Below are 19381 nucleotides of genomic sequence, written 5' to 3'. Positions count from 1 at the left end.
ATCTATCTATTATTGGGGGGAGGGACAGCAATAAATTTTTCAAAGGGACATGGCAATAACTAACTAACTAAATTGGGCTGGATCCCACTCCCACTCATGGAAGTTGTGTGTGCCATTTTTGGTCATCGCTCCTCCTCCTCTAGGTCCCCATGCCACATACTATTCCATTCAGAAGAGTCGGGAGTCCCCGTCCCTCCCAAAAAAGTCACCTTCAGCCTACTCCTTTCCATGTGTACTGTATTTTTAAGTTAACATTTTTTAAATAAGCGTTTCTATACCACTACTTTATACACGACAACATGGCAGTGTACAGTTTGTACAGTTATATATTCAAGAAAATATAAATCAACATAAAACAATACCAATTAAATTAACATTTCTGGATTTATTGTCCTTTGTCCTCACATTAGCATCTTAAGTATCTTAAACCTAATTTTGTATTCCTTGAGTATAGCAGGCTAAAAAGTTAATTTCGTCCTCTGTATAAGTCTTTAGAGGTTCCTCTTTGAGGCTTCAGTGAATTTATCGGGGGGTACAAGTAAGAACATGGAATTACTGACTGATCATGATTGCTTTTTTCTAGTTGTCATCAGGGGAAATACAAAAGGTCAAAATAGGTCACATACACTAGTTTATCAAGTGGTGGTGGAATTACAATGACATCAAGAAGGTTTCTATCCATAATTCATATTATTTCTCTGTACTTCTTACACAACAGGGCCCTCAAGGTGAACCAGGACCCCCTGGGCAACAAGGAATCACAGGTCCACAAGTAAGTGCTCAGCAACCCATAATCTGCAAACTTTTTTTTTTAAAAAAAAAGTTAACATACAGAACAAGAACGGTGTATACTTCCAAGCCACAGGGAGCTTATTCTTGCTTGTGAGCTTTCATAAACTACCTTGAAAATACCCCCCACACACACACACACACAAATACAACAAACGTGCACACACTTCTCTCTTCATCCTTTGGAGAGAGAGAGAAGACTCATTCAGAGCTTCCTGAATGCCAACAAGAACAGACACACCTGTCAAGAAGGTTCTGAACTGGATCATATTACACTGTTCATTACCAGTGTAAACGCTCTCAAAACAACTTCTGCGCCCTCTGGTTCTTTTTTCTTTAGAGGGGATTTGTTGAAAAGAACCCTAATGAATCATCTAATTTGGCAAAATATGCCAGTTGTTGCTTTTGATTCCTTATGCTCTGTGTTCTTTTTAATAGGGTCTTCCAGGTCCACAAGGCCCAATTGGCGTTCCTGGCGAAAAAGTAAGTAGCATCCCATTGAAGAGTTACCACTGAATTTGGGTAACTACCCTTGGTTATGTACATGTGTGGGGGTACTAGTATGGGTGTCAAATAGGAATTGCAAGTATAGTCGTACCTTGGATCTCGAACAGCTTAGTAACTGAATAAATCAGCTCCCAAATGCCGCAAACCTGGAAGTGTTCAGTTTGCAAACGTTTTTCGGAAGCCGAACTTCCGACATGGCTTTCGATTGAGTTCAGGAAGCTCCTGCAGCCAATCAGAAGCCACACCTTGGTTTTCAAACGGTTCCAGGAGTCAAATGGACTCCTGGGATGGTACCACTGTTGTCTTGAATGTGGCTGCTCTCCCTATAAGGTCTCATAACTCATTTATAAATAGTGTGGGGTGGTATCATGGCTAAGTCCACTGATTACAACTTAGATGCCACCCTGGGGGTTTCTTCAGCATGGAGAAGGGTTGAAACCTGTCCCTCACATATTAGAAAACACATTTCAAAAGCTTTCTAAGAATTCTGAAGGAGCAAGCCTTTGGTTTGGTGCAAAGTCTTAACCACAATCTCTCCCAAATGTTAAGAGAAGATGATATGACTGGCTAAGTTGTCAAAAGCTTCCTGAATTTTTCTCTAAACTGGCTGTAGTACCTTCAAATTTATACAGATTAGGAATAATCTCTAATTTAAAAAAAAATGTATTGGACCATCATTCTTACAATGTTTTGGTGTCCAGTTTATCTGTATGCCATCATTTCCTAAACAACGAGTTTTCAGTAACATTTAAAACAAAATATATAACTTTAGGTTAGGTATGAATTCCCCACCCATGACCTTCAATAGAATTGGTTTGACACTCCAAAAATATTTCCACTACATATACATATTGTTGCACTAGCAAGCAATTTTAGCAAGACTAGCTTAAACAAGTTCCTTCCTCCTAGTTTGCTTAAAGGTCTTTACTTTTCTGGAGATAAGAATAAAGCGGATGAAATGTAGATGAGCAGGTATCTAATCATGTTGGGAGATGCAGATTCAAAAAGTCTTAGATAAGTGGAAGCAACAGGTTGTAAACAACATGATGGGGGGGAAGCCAAGAGGTTGCCTACATCAAGCTTAATATGAGTAAATATAATTCATATTTTCACCAATTTTCTTAACATTTCTACAAGAAATATGCATATTAATATGCAACAATCTACTCATGAATCCAAATCACCAGACAAGCTTTTCAGACCTCAGGAAATGACACAATTATTTTTAAACTAAGTTAAGTGATGCATTAGGCACTAGCCTAGAGACTTTGGGGATCATAATACTAACCAATTTTTATCTAATATCCACAACATTTTCCTTGCCCTATTTCAGTAACATGACTGTTCTTTGTCAACACACCCAAGAAGGGTCAAGACAAGAAAGATGGGTGTTAGGTTATATTTATTAAAATATAGCAAATATAGAATCTGACAATCACAATAATTCAGTCAAATTATCCAAAGCCCAATGAGGTCTGGGTGGTGAGGTGCATTGATGGGAGGATTTCAGCTCTCCCATTTCCTGAGCCAGCCACACACTGTCACCACACAGCAAGGCCTAAGGAAACTCCTCCCCTGTCACTACAGGGGTCCTTGGGTATATGAACCTGACATGTGCACCATTGGCCAACGTTCACCTAATGCACATGACAGGGCCAAACAGGTGAATGAAGAGCAACAGCAAGGACAAGGAGGAGGCTCTGGAGATCAACAGTGGAGGCCCTGCAAGGGCAGGAGCCTCAACAGGAGCCCAAGAAGCTGAGCTCCAATGCTGGGCTTATGAGTAGGGTGATACACGAGGCTGAATCACATCTTCTTGCTCTTACAAGGGGCCGCATCACAAATTTTGCTTGACTTTCAGCATCAGCAAGGGAGAAAGAGATGCAGAATGCTGTTTTCAGCTGCTGCATAGAATAAGAATAAGAATTATTTATTTAGACATACATACATACATACATACATACATACATACATACATACCCCACCCATCTGACTGGGTTTCCCCAGCCTCTCTGGGCCACTTCCAACAGAAGATTAAAAATACATTAAAGCATCAGTCATTAAAAACTTCCCTAAACAGGGTTGCCTTCAGATGTCTTCTAAATGGCAGATAGTTGTCTGTTTCCTTGACATTTGATGGGAGGGCGTTCCACAGGGCAGGTGCCACTACCAAGAAGGCCCTCTGCCTGCTTCCCTGTAACTCTGCTTCTCGCAGTGAGGGAACCACCAGAAGGCCCTCGGCACTGGACCTCAGTGTCCAGGCAGAACGATGGGGGTGGAGACACTCCTTCAGGAAGTCATAATATCATTCTAGCTTTAGCATCTGTGCTATGGCAGTTCTGAACATTTTTGCAAAAACGTGTGAGCAGAAAAAAAATTATTTGAGAGCCTGTTGGCTTTTGTAACTTACTGCAGAAGATAAAACTTGCAAGGACAGATGGCAGAATATTAGGTAGCCGAAAATATCTATACGTTTCTTCTTCTCAGTTGCTTAATGGTTACTAATTTTAATTGGATCTCCTGATTTTTTTAAAGACTTAAGTGACTTGTGTTTTAGTGAGTCTTTTTCTAATAAGAATTTGTGTGGGGGCAGAATTGGAAGGGACTTCTCTAACCATTGGATTTCCACTTTTCCTGTTACTCTCTCTTACAACGCAGATTGAAATTTTGGAGTTGAGCGTATTCTAGGCACACACTTAATTCTGACTGCAACCTTATTCCTGCTTACTGAGTATTAATCCCCATTGTACTGAGAGGGGACCCACTTCTGAGTCGATATCCTCAGGATTACACTTTCAGTCTTTTGCACCTGCATTCCTTCATTCATGTATTCACTCATTTTAATTTCAAGGACCATTTTCCTCTGTCTCCTGAGGGGAGTTTTATTAGCATGCATGCTCTTGCCAGGTACTCTGTATGGGGGAACATTTGATTTCCAAAAGTTACATTCCGTCTTGTGATAATTACAATGGCCCACGGAATAAGGTTTCTTTTCTACATTGAAGGGCAAATCAAACCCATAGACAGTAGACAGCCATCCCTGAGCTCCCTAGCTCACCATGTTAAAATTCACCTGGCTCTTTGAGCAGAACAGCTCTTTCTCTCTTCTTTCCTAAATGCGTTTAAAAGGGCACCTGATCTTCAACGTAAAGGCACTGCCAGCATGTGCCAAATCAGGAACATGGAAAGCTTTAGATCTAATCAGTTGGCTAGGCTATTACTCTTCAATCCTCTCAAATTTATTTGTAGGCATTGCTAGGTGCACATCACCTTTGGTCAACTCCAAAAGCAAATACAGTGGTACCTTGGGTTACATACGCTTCAGGTTACATACGCTTCAGGTTACAGACTCCGCTAACCCAGAAATAGTGCTTCAGGTTAAGAACTTTGCTTCAGGATGAGAACAGAAATCGTGTTCAGCGGCATGGCGGCAGCAGGAGGCCCCATTAGCTAAAGTGGTGCTTCAGGTTAAGAACAGTTTCAGGTTAAGTACGGACCTCCGGAACGAATTAAGTACTTAACCCGGGGTACCACTGTAGTTTTGTGGCACCTTAAAGACTACCAAATATATTATAGCACAAACTTTGTGGACCAGACTCTACTTTATTTTCACTTCAGAGTCACTGAAGTAATCCACCATTGCAAATATATACACCCCTACACTGTATTCCCACAGATTAAGATCTGCATGCACAGATGTTGCTATTGTTGTTGATGATGAATGTCCTTATCAGTGAGGTCTTCCGATTCCCTTTGCTGTATTCATTTCACAGACAAATGCAAATGATTTTTTTTCCAGAATGGCATTTTTCTCAGGCTTCCCAACTATTCCCTCCCCCCCCCCCGTTATCTTAAGTATTTGTAGATTTTATGTGCATGGTTTTTCAGACTAAATGTTAGTCACTTTGATGTATCTGCTACATTTGGTAAAGGGAATTCCTGCTCATCCCACAAACAAACTGACACAGAGAGAACACAAAAACACATGAAATATTCTGCATTCACTGATAGGTTTCTAAAGACTGGATATATATGTCTGCTTTCAGACAGTCACATAAATGTATTTGGGGTTGTTAGCAGTCGCATGTCAACACTGACATTTACCAATGTTTCAACGTTTCCATTTGGGAAAGAAGAGTGGGATACAAATTTTGGAATAAATAAATAAATGTAAATGTAATAAGGTTGCTTTTACTTGGGTGGCACATTCAGATTGCATTTTGCTCGGTTTGAATTTTGGAGTATTATCTCATTTCCTGCTTACAGATCACATTTCTGCTTCATTCATAAGTAATCCTTTGGCTTTTAGACATTTGAAGCCCAAGATGCCTTATCTGTTGATTGCCTTCTCAAAAATGTGTTTTCATCTCTCTCCAGGGACCTCCGGGCAAGTCTGGCCTTGCAGGACTTGCTGGCGCTGATGGCCCTCCCGTAAGTGGAATAAAGTTTTGCCCATTTTTATTTCAATTATTTTTATATATAAATCACTTCACGGTTCCAGGTTCCTGAATTTCAGCAAGGAAATTGCATCACTGATAGTTGGAGCAGGCCTTGTAAAGCATACCGAGTTTTATTATTTGAACTTGATTCATGGTTCTCATCAAGGGCTTTAATTTTCAAAAGGAGCCACTGAAACAGCAGATAAGAAATTGCAGTGATGCTGATTCTTTTTTTAAAAAATGAAGAAAGGAAAAGCATTTAGGTGTCTAACCTGTTTTCTCTTGCCCAGATGCAAACACTTGGAAATGAACAGGATGGAATTGTTAGGATAGAGCTGTCGTTTCAATTAAATGTGAATTTTAACTCTGTTGGCAGAATTAGTTCACCGGATTCCTTATTGCATGGTGCAGGGAGAGGGTGTAGCTTTAACTTTCTGGTGCTCAGGATTGCTTTCATGTTACGATCCGAAACAGGAGAAATGTTAAATTGGATTGAGGAAAATGAGGCAATCGCAGTGAAGTGTCTTTCCACACCTTTAAAGGTTGACAAGCACATACAATGTAGTAAAAATTCTCATGGGAAAAAGCACCTTCATAAAACACAAAGTGGTCATTAAACTGGATAGATATGGAGGCTGTTCTTTCTTTCTTTCTTTCTTTCTTTCTTTCTTTCTTTCTTTCTTTCTTTCTTTCTTTCTTTAAAACATTTCATCTTTGTAATATGTGTGACACATAGGCATGCCAGAATTATTTAGGGTATAGCTGTGCTACAATGCAATATGCACCCGTTTAGTTGTCTAAACCACTGAGCCTCTTGGGCTTGCCGATCAGAAGGTCGGCGGTTCGAATCGTGACGGGGTGAGCTCCCATTGCTCAGTCCCAGCTCCTGCCAACCTAACAGTTCAAAGCATGCCAAAAAGTGAAAGTAGATAAATAGGTACCACTGCAGCAGGAAGGTAAACGGCATTTCCGTGCACTGCTCTGGTTTTGGTGTTCCATTGCACCAGAAGCGGCTTAGTCATGCTGGCCACATGACCCGGAAAAACTGCCTGTGGACAAACGCCGACTCCCTCTGCCTGTAAAGCGAGATGAGCTCCGCAACCCCAGAGTTGTCTGCGACTGGACTTAACTGTCAGGGGTCCTTTACCTTTTCACTTCTCCCAAAGAATCCTGGGCATTTTGGTTCATTAAGTCAGCACCAGATTTAGGGCAGTTCAAACTGTTGCCATGCACAGAGTGTTGAGCTGAGGAGGTGAAAAATAGCGCACTTGAGAGCACGTGCAGAGCGGAAGGCGAGAGGGGTGAGGGTGATTTAACAAATTCTGGGTGAAGAGGCCTGGGCAGGCCCTCTGTTTATTCCCTGGGAGCGGACCCAAGCGACACATGGCGGCACAGTTGGCCCTGCCCCTGGGGGAGGTCCTGCACAGCAACCTGCCTGCGATTGGCCAGTTTGTAGGCAGGCTACAGTCCAACCAGGCCCCACACCCCGCGCCACCACAGGGTTGCAAAGGGCAGAACAGTGCCAGACCTCAGCACCGTCTGCCCAATAGGGAGTAGGCGGACTTGTGAAAACAAGAAATGTTTGGCAGGGGGGCACCAATTTTTGTCCTTGCTTAGGGAGCCATATTACCAAAGTCCACCCCTGATTAGGTGTGTTGAGAATTCTTTGCTACAGATTCCTAGCCCCTCAGGAAACTCTAGTTCCAAAAGTTCCTTGGGGAGGAAGAACAACAGTTTATGGACCGCTCTCCCGGGGTGACAACTTCATCATCGTTTCAGTGCCAGGCAAATCCTTTTTTTTGTTTTTGTTTCCCCAGGCATTTAATATGATGCTGTATTGTTAAGTCTGTTTTTATAATATTTATGGGATTTTTGTTGTCTTTTCAACTCTGATTGTAAAGCACGCTTAGGGACTTTTTTGTTAGTGGCAAGCAATGCATAAATTGAATACAGCGGTACCTCCACTTACGAACGCGATCCGTTTTGGGGTGCCGTTTGCACCCCGAAAAGTCTGTAAGTAGAGCATTGCTACTGCACATGCGCAAACAGCGTGAAGCAAACATAACACGAGGTATGACTGTAAACATAAAACGTAACCAGTGCATTCCTAGGCATTTCTCTTCTGAAATTCAATGTGACTTATTCCCAGGTAAGTCTATTTAGGGTTGCACCCTGAATCGGAAGGTTACCTGTGCTTTTGTTGTTGCTTTTGTGGGCTGAAGGAGATTTTGAGGGGATTTGAAGGACACGAGAGGTGATGCGACATATATATTAGAATAAAGGAAAGGAGTGGATTGAACTGAGAAAGCATCCATAGGCAGCTGTGGATGTCTGAGTCACATAAAACCAATAATTATTCTGATATTTTGAAGATGGCTATATGGACGCTGACGCTAAAGATTGATTATGCTCTTCAACCGCATGTGGATTTTGCCCAACTGGAAAAAGCCTCCTGGCTATTGATTTCCACATGCTATAAAATATTTCCATTACTGTTTGCTTTCATTTTGTTGTGTCATAACTTTAATGGCGTGCTTAGTGTAATGTTCGGTGACAAGATAAAAATAATCAATTCCCATCTTCCAGAGAAAATGCATTGAATGGGGAAACTCTGGAGTGGTTTACATGCTCTTGCATTATTTTCCTAGAGTGCTTTGGACCTAAAACAAAACAGCAGCTTCAGAAGAAGAAAAAAAGACTTTTTACTCTAGCTAGTGATTCATCATTTCAAGGAAAGGCACTGAAGAGACGTAATACTGCCAATGTAATCAGATCAATCTCTTCATTTCCCATAGGCCTTTCAAAATGCTCCAGGGCAGGGGCAGCCAATGCAATGTTCCCTAGATGTTTTTAGACTCCATCTCGCATCATCTGTCATTATAGGCCATGATACCTGGAGCTGATGGGAGAGTTTGAGAAGAAGGCTGAATTTGTACATATGTAGAAGAGTATAAATGCAATTGAATCTGTATAATGAGATGTTACTGTTCATAAGACTAAGTGTTTTCCCCGATATATATTTTTGCCCATAGGGTCACCCAGGGAAAGAAGGACAGTCGGGGGAGAAAGGTTCCCTGGTACGTTTGTGTTTTCTTGACATAAGCCTGTGGATAATTCTCGTAGCATTTAGAATGGAATGAACATATTATTATGCCTTTAGGAAAGATCACAACAAAATGTTGACACGCTGAAAATCGGGATTAGAGTCCCAATTTTGAACATTTTTTCTTTCTTTCTCTGCAGAGGAAAGTATGAATTATTTTGGGCATAGGTAGATGGAATGTGTACTGAACTGTGAGCTTCCTCTCCCCTTGGTACCTGCTATTTCCACACTTCCTTTCATGGAACTTGTGGGTGCACCAACTATTTAAAGCACCCTGCCCAAATAATCCTGGATTTAAACCACACATTAGAAATTTTTGTCAGACTTCTTCTTTTAAAAAACTGCCACCCTGGGAAGGGATTTGCGTATTTTCTCCAGGCAACTCCTTCCACCTGCCAACTCATGTTAAAGTCAATGAGAATTTCTAGAAATCCAAGTAAAATCTCTTTTGCTGCAAACCGAACCTGTGGCTTCCCCCTCCCTTTCCTGTAAAAAACTTTCCTCCAGTATGCACCACCAGACATTTATTGATTGCTCTTCTGTCAACAGGCTCCTTTCTGTTTAAGTATGAAGCAAAAGTGCTCAAAATAAAGGGAATGTGTGTGAGGAATAGAATATTTTGTATACTCTGTGTATCGGAGTAACCTAAGCCTCCCAATTCTGTGCCCATGAAATATTCTGAAAATGAAATAACGAAGCAGTTAGAGTGAATTTGCCATTCTAAAAAGATCTTTCTGAGAGATGCTCAAGGTTTAAGCAGACCAGCGAAGCCTCACCACCCTCTGCCTGTTTGAGGACTTACATATTGATCCACCTGAAGGATTTTGAATCTTCACCTGGCATGGCATCCGTGTTGTCAAGGCCCATCTCGTCACACTCAGCTGCACTAATTCCCCTCAGACTATCTTCAAAATAAAGTACATTAGGAGCTTGGCTAACAACGCAGTGAATGGGGACAGATTTCGGTTGCAATCTATACAGGTATTGCCCCACTCGCAACTACATTTCCACAATTCAGCCTATGGATAGGTGGGAAATAAATGCTACCTTGGATTCCCTTCAATGCATTAAAGAAATTGACATGGCTCATCATCTCTCAGTCTATGGAGTGCAGCCTGGATGCATTGAGTTCAGATGAGATCAGAGTGCTCCTTTGATTTATTTACTCCCTCTGCCCATTTTGTCAAGCGTTGCTTTTAAATCTGATGGTTGACTACCCTAAATAATTCCAAATTCGTGTCTGAGGGTATATTGTCCTGAACACACACCAATAGCTTTGAGCCAGATTCAGCTATCTGGTCCCACTAGTGAAAGCCAACACAAGGATGACCACTAGTACAATGGGGCTTTCTCCCTTCTCCTCTCCCCCACCCTCAGATTGGCTCAGGGTGTTTCTGTGTGAAGAATCCCTGGAACAGCATGCATTGGGGGGAGCTAGGGGAGCATTTTGTTAGGCAGGCAGAAATGCTTACACTGACAATATGTATGTAACAGTGTGAACTTGAATTCCTTCCCTAGTCTCTTAAATGAAACAAAGCTCATAATTTCTTGAGATTGGGAAGAGGGGATGGGTCACCTTGAATCCTGTCGGGGGGGGAAAGTGGGGTATAACTACTACTAGTAGTAGTTATCATCATCATCATCATCACCATCATCTGTGGGCAATGGTTGGGTAAGCATCAAACAACAAATGCATCTACTTTCTTCAGCTTTGCCCAGAGATGTCAGCCAATACCGCTCCTAGATAAAATACTTATATGTGACATTTGGTGACACCCTTGGGGCAGAGAAAGTCAACATGGTTCTGATGTGACTTTCTAGGAACAAATTAAATGAGATCCACATTTGCCCATAATTGCTATTGAACTCATGCAACACTTCATTTTACATTTTTATGATTATGTTTACCATAATCTTTATTGTCATTGTCCCATACAGAACAACAAAATTGAAAAAATCTACATTAGACATTAAAAAACCAACAAGCCTGCTATCCCAGCTATCCCAGCCTGGTTAACCCCCTAAAAACTCTGACACCCCTTAATTAAATCCAATATACTCCCACAGAGACTACCTTACACTGCGTTTAAAATCAAAATCGCATTTGGATAGAAACTGTTTCTCACGCGGCTAGTCCTAGTCTTTATAACCATGTACCTTCTTCCAGAAGGCAGAATCCACATATAACTCACAAACATACATTAAACCATGTTTTTTATGTCCACCATTTCACCACACCAACAAATCCACAGAAATACCCAGGTACAGGGTCAGTTATGAACTTATTGTTATGTTTCTGCTCAGATAAACCTGATCACCTTTGAGATAAATGTGTGTTAACCTACAGCTGTGTGCATATCATTTAAAAGCAATATGATCTAGATATCCTTCATTATCTTTTAGGGGCCTCCAGGTCCTCAAGGTCCAATTGGGTATCCCGGCCCCCGTGGGGTAAAGGTAAGCATAATACCTTTGCTCATATTTGATAAAGGCAATGAGACCTGTGGGTTTTCTTCCCGTTAACTAATCTGGTAACTTTGTCATTGCTGCCGTTTTCTAACAGGGCGCTGACGGTGTCCGCGGTCTCAAAGGTGGCAAAGGTGAAAAGGTAATCCTCTTTATGGTGCTTAGTTTTTATCGTTTATATTTTAGTACTAAAAGGACTCAACTCATTAATGGAAAATCTAATTGAAAATCAGGCACCATGTATATTGATGGTGCGATATAAATAGCTACAGTGATCATCATGAAAAGTAGAAGCAGAATAAATCTGCAAAAGACTAGGGCAGATCAAAGTAGCTGTGCGGGTATTTGATTACTTTTAAATACTTTCAGATTTATTTTTTTTAAGGTATTCGTTAAATTGTTTTGCTGTTTCGTTGTTTGTGACCCTGGGCTCCTTTGGGAGGAATTATTTCATTAACACCCTTATTGCAAAATATTGTATGAACTCTAAACCTACATTGGCAAAGGGGCTTCCCCCTTCCTATCCCTTCCCTACCAGTGCCCCCTGAAATTGGCTCTGCAGGGATCAGGAGAACAGAGTGGGATAATTATGTCTGGCAAGTAGCAATGCTTTCTCTGGTGGGACGTTCACTATAAAGGCCTGGATAGCTCAATTGGTTAGAATGTGGTTGTGATAATGCCAAGGCTGCAGGTTTGATCCCCATATGGGGCAGCTGCATATTTTTGCATTGCAGGGTCCAATCCAACCCTGCAATTCTGTGATCATATGATTCTCACAGTGCAATGTTGAATTCCACTCTTTGATTTTCTTGCCAAATGTTACACAGAATAATAGAATCATAGAGTTGGAAGGGGCCACGGGGGTCACCTAGTCCAATCCCCTGCAATGCAGGAATATTGTTGCCTAACATGGGATTTGAACCCACAACCCTAAGATTCAGCATCCCATGACTGAGCTATATGGTTGGTCTTCAGCTCACAATGGAAATGAAGACATTTCTGACTATAGACAGCTGCTACAAACTGGAGAGGTGAAACACTCGTGCTGTTTTCTTATCAACAGCTTACTGCCAGTCATTCATCTGGGACTTTCTTACATGACAGCAAACCATACGACTCCACTTTATAAATCACTCAGAAGAAGCAGGCAAACATTTTTGCAGGCCGTTTTGCTACAAGCTCGTTCGGCTCAGAGATAGTGTCTTCCTCAGTATAAAGATGGTCCTGACACAGACCTGCCTGCGCTCACCTTTCGTGGAACGATTCGTTACCTAGGAGCAATTTTATCTGACCCCCGTGGCTCGATTTCTGTTTGAGGTGTCATAGAAAAGCTTCCCCATTCTTTTCATTTCTAAGGAACAGAAGTTGTTAAGAGAGAGATTCCGCACTTTAAAATATAGCATCTCTCTTTGGGGGTTGTAAGTAATGAGTCAGCTATGCCTCGGTGCACATCTTATGCAATCGTTATTCCCTTCTTGCTAGATGCTGCCAAATCTATTACAGAGACTCATCCCCTTGCGTGGGGATTGTTTTGTCAGTACAGCTACCAAAAAGCTCTGTGGAGAATGGAGCAGCTCTCAAAATAGAGAAGCCGATGTTCCCCATGTGGATCACTGGTTCTGTTGGGCTGTAGCTAACTAAACATTGCCCATGTGGAACAATTTCCATGAGTGCCGTGGAACTTCCCCTCCCCACCCAAATGGCTTCACATCTGCTCCGGTGTGCTCCTCATCTCCTCAAACTCTGCTCCTAAGTGTAAAATTGACTTCCAGTTTTGTGTACGGTATTGCTTTAAGCTCCTAAATACTTCCATATTGTTTCATGTCACCCCCCAATCTCTGCCAAATGGTAGCAAGATTCCAGGGGATTCCAGGGTTGTGTTTTCTGTTTGGAAATCAAAGCACATTTTTTCTGTGCCCATACTCCCCTGGCAACCTCTATTTCAAAGACCAAATTCCTTTGATGGGCCATCAACACTTTTGTCATGCTTAAAAACTTCCATTCCAGGTGATACCCTGGTCTGGCAGACAAACTTAATCTGCATTTTTATTTATTTATTACATTGCAAAGCTGTCTCTTTCCCAGGTGAAGACTCCAAGCATTTAGCAATTCATAACATTTACTAAATCTAATTATGGATGCCTTTGTACCCACAAACTCTGGTACCCTGAATCTGTAACAATATATTTGAAAAGGAATGCCTCCTCCCTTTAATGGTGAGTCATGTGGGCTGAGAACTTCATTTCTCTGGTTTCTTGATATCTAGGGTTTGATTGTGAGCATCTGTAACAGCATCCTAGATTTCAGGAACTCTGAGAAATGTACTTTATAGGCTGTGAACATCCCTAGAAAGGATGCCAGCAGCCTTGGGAATAATATCACCCAAGGCTGCTGATACCCAGAGCACATTCTAATAACATCCCAGAACTTCACAAAGGCACCATCTCAACCTCTTCTGCGACTGCTGGCCGTAAGTCAGGTGACAGGTAGAAATAAGGGGTGATGACAGGATGTCTTCATCCTGAGCTGAGATCAGATTTATGGAGCATGGGCTTCATCTCAGATTGGCTCATAGAGTTCTGCATGCAGGAAATTTAATTTCTGAAACTCCCAATTCCTAACTGCACCACCATTGCTACATGACTGTCACATGAGGATATATGGCTGTGTTAATCAACCCTTAATCGCTAGCTGGTGTCTTTGAGACCATATCCTAATTGACTTTTGAACATGAGGCATTTGATGGGGGGGGGGGGAAGCCCTTTAAAAAAAACCCTGAACATATGAGAAAGAAATTTAATTCAGAAGAATAATGTCATAATGAAGAGCTCCTTGATGAATTAAGAAATGAATTTGTCTGTTGCCTTAAGCACCTTTCTCATCATTCATTTTCCCTTTTAAAGCTGAAAAGTAATTCAATACAGCTGTGGCATATGTGTTCTTTCCCCCTCTGATAGAGAAGCCGCTGTACTAAATTATTTGACTTGTTATGCTCCACTTTTAGTAGTGTAAATTGCTGTGACTTGCAGCAAAATAGGTGCAACTACTATATGCATTAAAATCATGCATGCATTCAGATTCTTTAATAACTGTCAACAACAACACTATGATGTGTCATTTTTTTCCTTTATCAGGGTGAAGATGGTTTCCCTGGATTTAAAGGTGACATGGGCCTTAAAGGTGACAGAGTAAGTATTTCTCTCTCTCATTCATATTACAGTGGTACCTTGGGTTACAGGTGCTTCAGGTTACAGACTCCGCTAACCCAGAAATAGTACCTCGGGTTAAGAACTTTGCTTCAGGATGAGAACAGAAATCACGTCACAGCAGCAGCGGGAGGCCCCATTAGCTAAAGTGGTACCTCAGGTTAAGAACAGTTTCAGGTTAAGAACGGACCTCTGGAATGAATTAAGTTCTTAACCCGAGGTACCACTGTATCTCCGTACCTGATACCCGCCCCCTCATCCCTTTCTAGTGAGAGCAAGGATCCAAGTTGGAGCTTTCAGATGAAGAGACAGGGCTGTATAAATGGATGCAGCCATTCTTCATGGCTGGATTCAAGGAACAGGCTTAGAAAAACTCAATTCCGGGTGAATGGTTGGCTGCCATCCATTGCCAGGGGAAATTAAAGCATGGGACCTGATGTCATCATTCAAAGTTAGGCAAACCAGCCTTGTTTTAATTCTGAGTCGTTTGGCCCACATTTACTGGGGTTCCAAGTGAATGTTCATCTTACTTTCCCAGAAGGCTTTGCGGAATAAAAGCTGGTCCTCCCACACCATTTTTAGTTTATCATTTATTTTAATCTTTTGAATGTTTTAAATAGTTTCTCTCTCCCCCCAAAATAATTTTATTGTTTTATTCCTTTTGTAAACTGCTTTGAGTGTTGTTGTTGTTTTTACAATCAAGTGGTGTTTAAATTTTATGAAATAAATAAATGAATAATATCCAAGGTCAGGCCTTTCAATCTTCTACTCCTGTCAGTTTCTCACTCTCTGCAATGGGCTGCCTGATCTAATTCAAGAGACTTTTTTACAATAGATTCCAGGCATTGGCTCTCATTCCACCTAGGTTCTCTTGGAACAGGTTGATTTTTCTCATTGTTCATCTACTATTTTTGTTTATTTGTAAATCTTTCCTGATGCTCCTCTGAGGTACTACTTAGGCCCTAAGTCAGCCAGTCTTGTGACATTATACAAATTAAAACAGCACAATGAAGCAGCCATAAACAACCACAAACAAGTCATTTCCCCTGTAGGTTAGAGAAAAGAGTTGAACACATTTCCCTGAAATGTTTTGTTATGGCTCCGTACCAGAGCTAAAACTAATTTGGAGGAAAGTTATCAATCAAATTCTCCTAAAGTAAATTTGCTTGCAATTAAACAAACATGGGTGGGCAAGGATAAATTAAGACTGTATAACACGAGTAGGGTACAAGCTGTTTATCACATCCTGAACAGAATTCAAACTAACAAAATGATGCATACAGGTATTATTGAGTCTACAATATGTACTTCATAATATAACTTACAGCTTAATATTGGCAAATGATGACCCAGCTCCAGGCACAAAAGGAGGAAATGGCTTACCTAACCTCACTTCAGACTGGGTTCAGGCCTGGTTTAAGGACTGAATTAGCCTTGGTTGCTGTGCTGACCCTGTAAATCTTGATGGATCTAGTTGGGGGCACGGTGTTACAGTGCTTCAATGCTCATTTTTTGAGAGACCAGCCTTGGGTGGCTGTTTGTCAGCCCCTTATCTGTGTTATAGAGAGCCACAGTTGTCCCCAGTGCTATCTATATGAAGTTGTTCAGAATAGTCATTGGGAAATCTGGAGTATGGCATCAGCAGTATACTGGTGATACCTCCAGTAGCTCAATTTCTCCGTTACGTCCAGAAATAGCTTTTCAAGGTTGTGTGTGTATGTGTGTGTGTGTGTGTGTGTGTGTGTGTGTGATGGGGATCACTATGCTAGCTTTCCAGTAGCAGGGTCAGTGTTGTTTACCAGGAGGGAAGTTGGTGTAGTGTAGTGCAGTGCAGTGCAAACTCACCAGCAGGAATTCTGGACTGGCTCTGCAGATACATTTGCCCCACAATGAGCCCCCTGAAACTTTGCCTTTCCTTGTCAATAAACAACAGTGACTCACCTGTTAGGAAGCCAGATGGGACCAATGAGCACCAACTCTCTGATGTGATCAGGTTTGTGGTCATCGGTTCTTATTATAGGAATGCCCATGCAAGCTTCTTTCATGCACTCTTCCAAGTGGATAAGTTATGTGCCCAGACCACATACAGTATGAATAAACTGGACCTAGTCTTCAAAAGTGCATGGGACTTCAAAAAAGATTATTGAGAAGGGTTTGAGACAATGGAATAATGGATGGGATCCAACAAAGCTAGAGGGTTTTATTCATCATTATCAACCTGTGTGTGTCTCCACTGTTCACAAAAGTCTGTAAAACTCAGATACAATTTTATACCAGCAAGCAATATTTTTTTATTATTTATGGCATTTAAATAGTTAGCTTGTCTAACTATATTCTAATCAGTTAAAGGGTAGGCCACATTAAAAACTGCATAAAATTTCGATAACAATATAATTGCTAAAAATTTGTAGCAAAATGTAGTGGCCAGAAACAATACAGCCAAGGTTACAACCGAAGATTAAAAGCCTGCTGTAACAACAGCGAAAAAATGTTGCAAATCTGAATGTGGATTTCTTTCCCCATGAGAGATGTGGTTCTTTTAGTTAAACTGTCGGCTTTTGTGGCTAAGCCACAAGCAACAACTAGACCTTTGGTTACACTCCATGCTCAAATTACAGGGAGGCCAGGCGGGATCCAGCATGCTTATGTTTTGTGCCAGTTCTCCCCTTAATACTGGTTTTAGAAACCTACAGTGATGCCATGGTTGGGCTAAGATTAGGAATAGGGGCAGACCTGAGGTTTTCATCAACGGCCAATCCAATAATTTCAGCAGTTTTTGCATCCCATTTGCAGAAGCAGGTGACTTGGTTTACATCCTTCAATATTTTTTTTTAAGGGTGAAGTTGGCCCTCTTGGTCCACGAGGAGAAGATGGCCCTGAAGGTCCCAAAGGCCGTTCTGGCCCAACAGGAGACCCAGGTGGGGCTGGTCAAGCTGGAGAAAAGGTTAGTCACTCAATCATACAACAGGGTTTGGGGGGAGGGGTATCATGAGATCATCTTGGTGTAGTTTTAGAGGCTGCAAATTCACATGTTGCATAAAAAGCAAATGGACAAATTACAAATGATTCCCCTTTTCTTTCAGTGTTTGTTGTGTCTGAATAGGACTATTGTGTGGGACACGTGTAGATCCCAGAAACATATTTTCCTAAAGATTTACTGAAGCTTTATAAGAACACCTTTTCCACCCTATCCGTAATACATTTCAGCTCATCTTTCACTTTTGTAAATTTGGGGCTACACCAGGAAGGAAGAGTGAACTGGGAACTCTCTAGTTTTAAATCTTACCTCAGCCACGAACTCAGAGCCACCGTGTCTTCTCCTTAGGCATAAATAATACTGCTTACAAGTAAAAAAAAGTACCCTAACAATGCAGTTGAAATAAAAAAATTCCTTCCTGTAGCACCTTAAAGACCAGCTAAGTTAGTTCTTGGTATAAGCTTACGTGTGCATGCACACTTCTTCAGATATCTGAAGAAGTGCATGCACACTTCTTCAGTATCTGAAGAAGTGTGCATGCACATGTAAGCTTATACCAAGAACTAACTTAGTTGGTCTTTAAGGTGCTACAGGAAGGAATTTTTTATTTTGACTATGGCAGACCAACACGGCTACCTATCTGTAAATGCAGTTGAAGTGGTCTGAGTATTTGGAAGGCACTATATAAATGATGACGGTGATTTATTTCACTGGAAACATAAGATGAAATAAGGAAAAGGGCAGAGCAGCGGCAGACTTTACCACATTGTGAACGGCTCCCTTTGGATTGCAGATCCCAAAGTAAGAACCATTTCTCTGCCTCCAACCTCAACCCTCCATCTTACTGTTGGAGTTACATGTCTCTGTTTGTAATATTTTGAAATACAGAGCAGGAAGGCAGAATATTTTTAATGCATGCCTAAAGGTGATATGGGACGCGGGTGGCTCTGTGAGTTAAACCACAGAGCCTAGGACTTGCTGATCAGAAGGCTGGTGGTTTGAATCCCTGTGACGGGGTGAGCGCCTGTTGCTCGATCCCTGCTCCTGCCAACCTAGCAGTTCGAAAGCACGTCAAAGTGCAAGTAGATAAATAGGTACCGCTCCGGCGGGAAGGTAAACAGTGTTTCCATTCGCTGCTCTGGTTCACCAGAAGCAGCTTAGTCATGCTGGCCATGTGACTCGGAAGCTGTACGCTGGTTCCCTCGGCCAATAAAGTGAGACGAGCTCCGCAACCCCAGAGTCGGTCATGACTGGACCTAATGGTCAGTGGTCCCTTTACCTTTACCTTTAAAGGTGATATTGAATATGCACACCCTTTTATAGGAGAGAATGCATGCCTACTCTGAACAGAACAGAAGTCCTATTCAGGCATTATACTCATGAACAAGTAGAACATGCATGTATGGAGGACAAGTAAATAAGTTCTGTCCTGCCATCCCTGTTACCTTCCGTAAGTTGGAGGATGGCTGTCTGCAACAGGGAACCTTCCGAAGTTCCAGGGTTCTGTATTGTGCAGGGAGCCTTCATGAGTGGAGTTGGTTCCCCACTCATGATCACCCTCTGACGTGAGTGGAGCCAGTGTCCTCATCCCCACTCTCACCACTTACTACTTACTCATGGGTAAAGTGCATAAATGGGCCTAGAGTAAGGCCACCATTCCTTAATTAGCTTTGCTGGATTGTGCCTCTGAATAAGAATCCCATGTAGGCAACTAGGCAAGAATTTCTGTATTCCACAAATTATACCCCCTCTCCATTAGCAAAAACTAGTTATTGAGATAATATTTCATTCAAGCATGTTCCTGCTTAGGTACTTGGTCAGCCTGTCTGAAGTCCAGTTTGCTTGTAAAGATCTTTTGAAGGGATCTCCCTCAGTGACCCTTTCTGTGTTTTGC

General features: G+C 41.7%; 1 protein-coding gene across 4 annotated transcripts in view; it reads left to right on the top strand.

Moving 5' to 3' along the window:
- COL11A1 (collagen type XI alpha 1 chain) overlaps positions 1-19381 on the top strand; it is a 261102-nt gene that overhangs the window by 134985 nt on the left and 106736 nt on the right. For all 4 annotated transcript variants that reach the window (XM_081194925.1, XM_081194923.1, XM_081194924.1 and 1 more), the window contains 8 exons: positions 719-772; positions 1228-1272; positions 5674-5727; positions 8768-8812; positions 11242-11295; positions 11402-11446; positions 14439-14492; positions 17347-17454. In XM_081194925.1, the coding sequence (XP_081051051.1) occupies positions 719-772; positions 1228-1272; positions 5674-5727; positions 8768-8812; positions 11242-11295; positions 11402-11446; positions 14439-14492; positions 17347-17454 (459 nt within the window). The remainder of the gene's footprint in view (positions 1-718; positions 773-1227; positions 1273-5673; positions 5728-8767; positions 8813-11241; positions 11296-11401; positions 11447-14438; positions 14493-17346; positions 17455-19381) is intronic.

Source organism: Podarcis bocagei, assembly GCF_964188305.1.
Source record: "Podarcis bocagei genome assembly, chromosome: 5".
Taxonomy (NCBI): Eukaryota; Metazoa; Chordata; class Lepidosauria; order Squamata; family Lacertidae; genus Podarcis; species Podarcis bocagei.
Note: the sequence above shows the minus strand (reverse complement) of the source record. Positions and strands in the feature narration are given on the sequence as shown.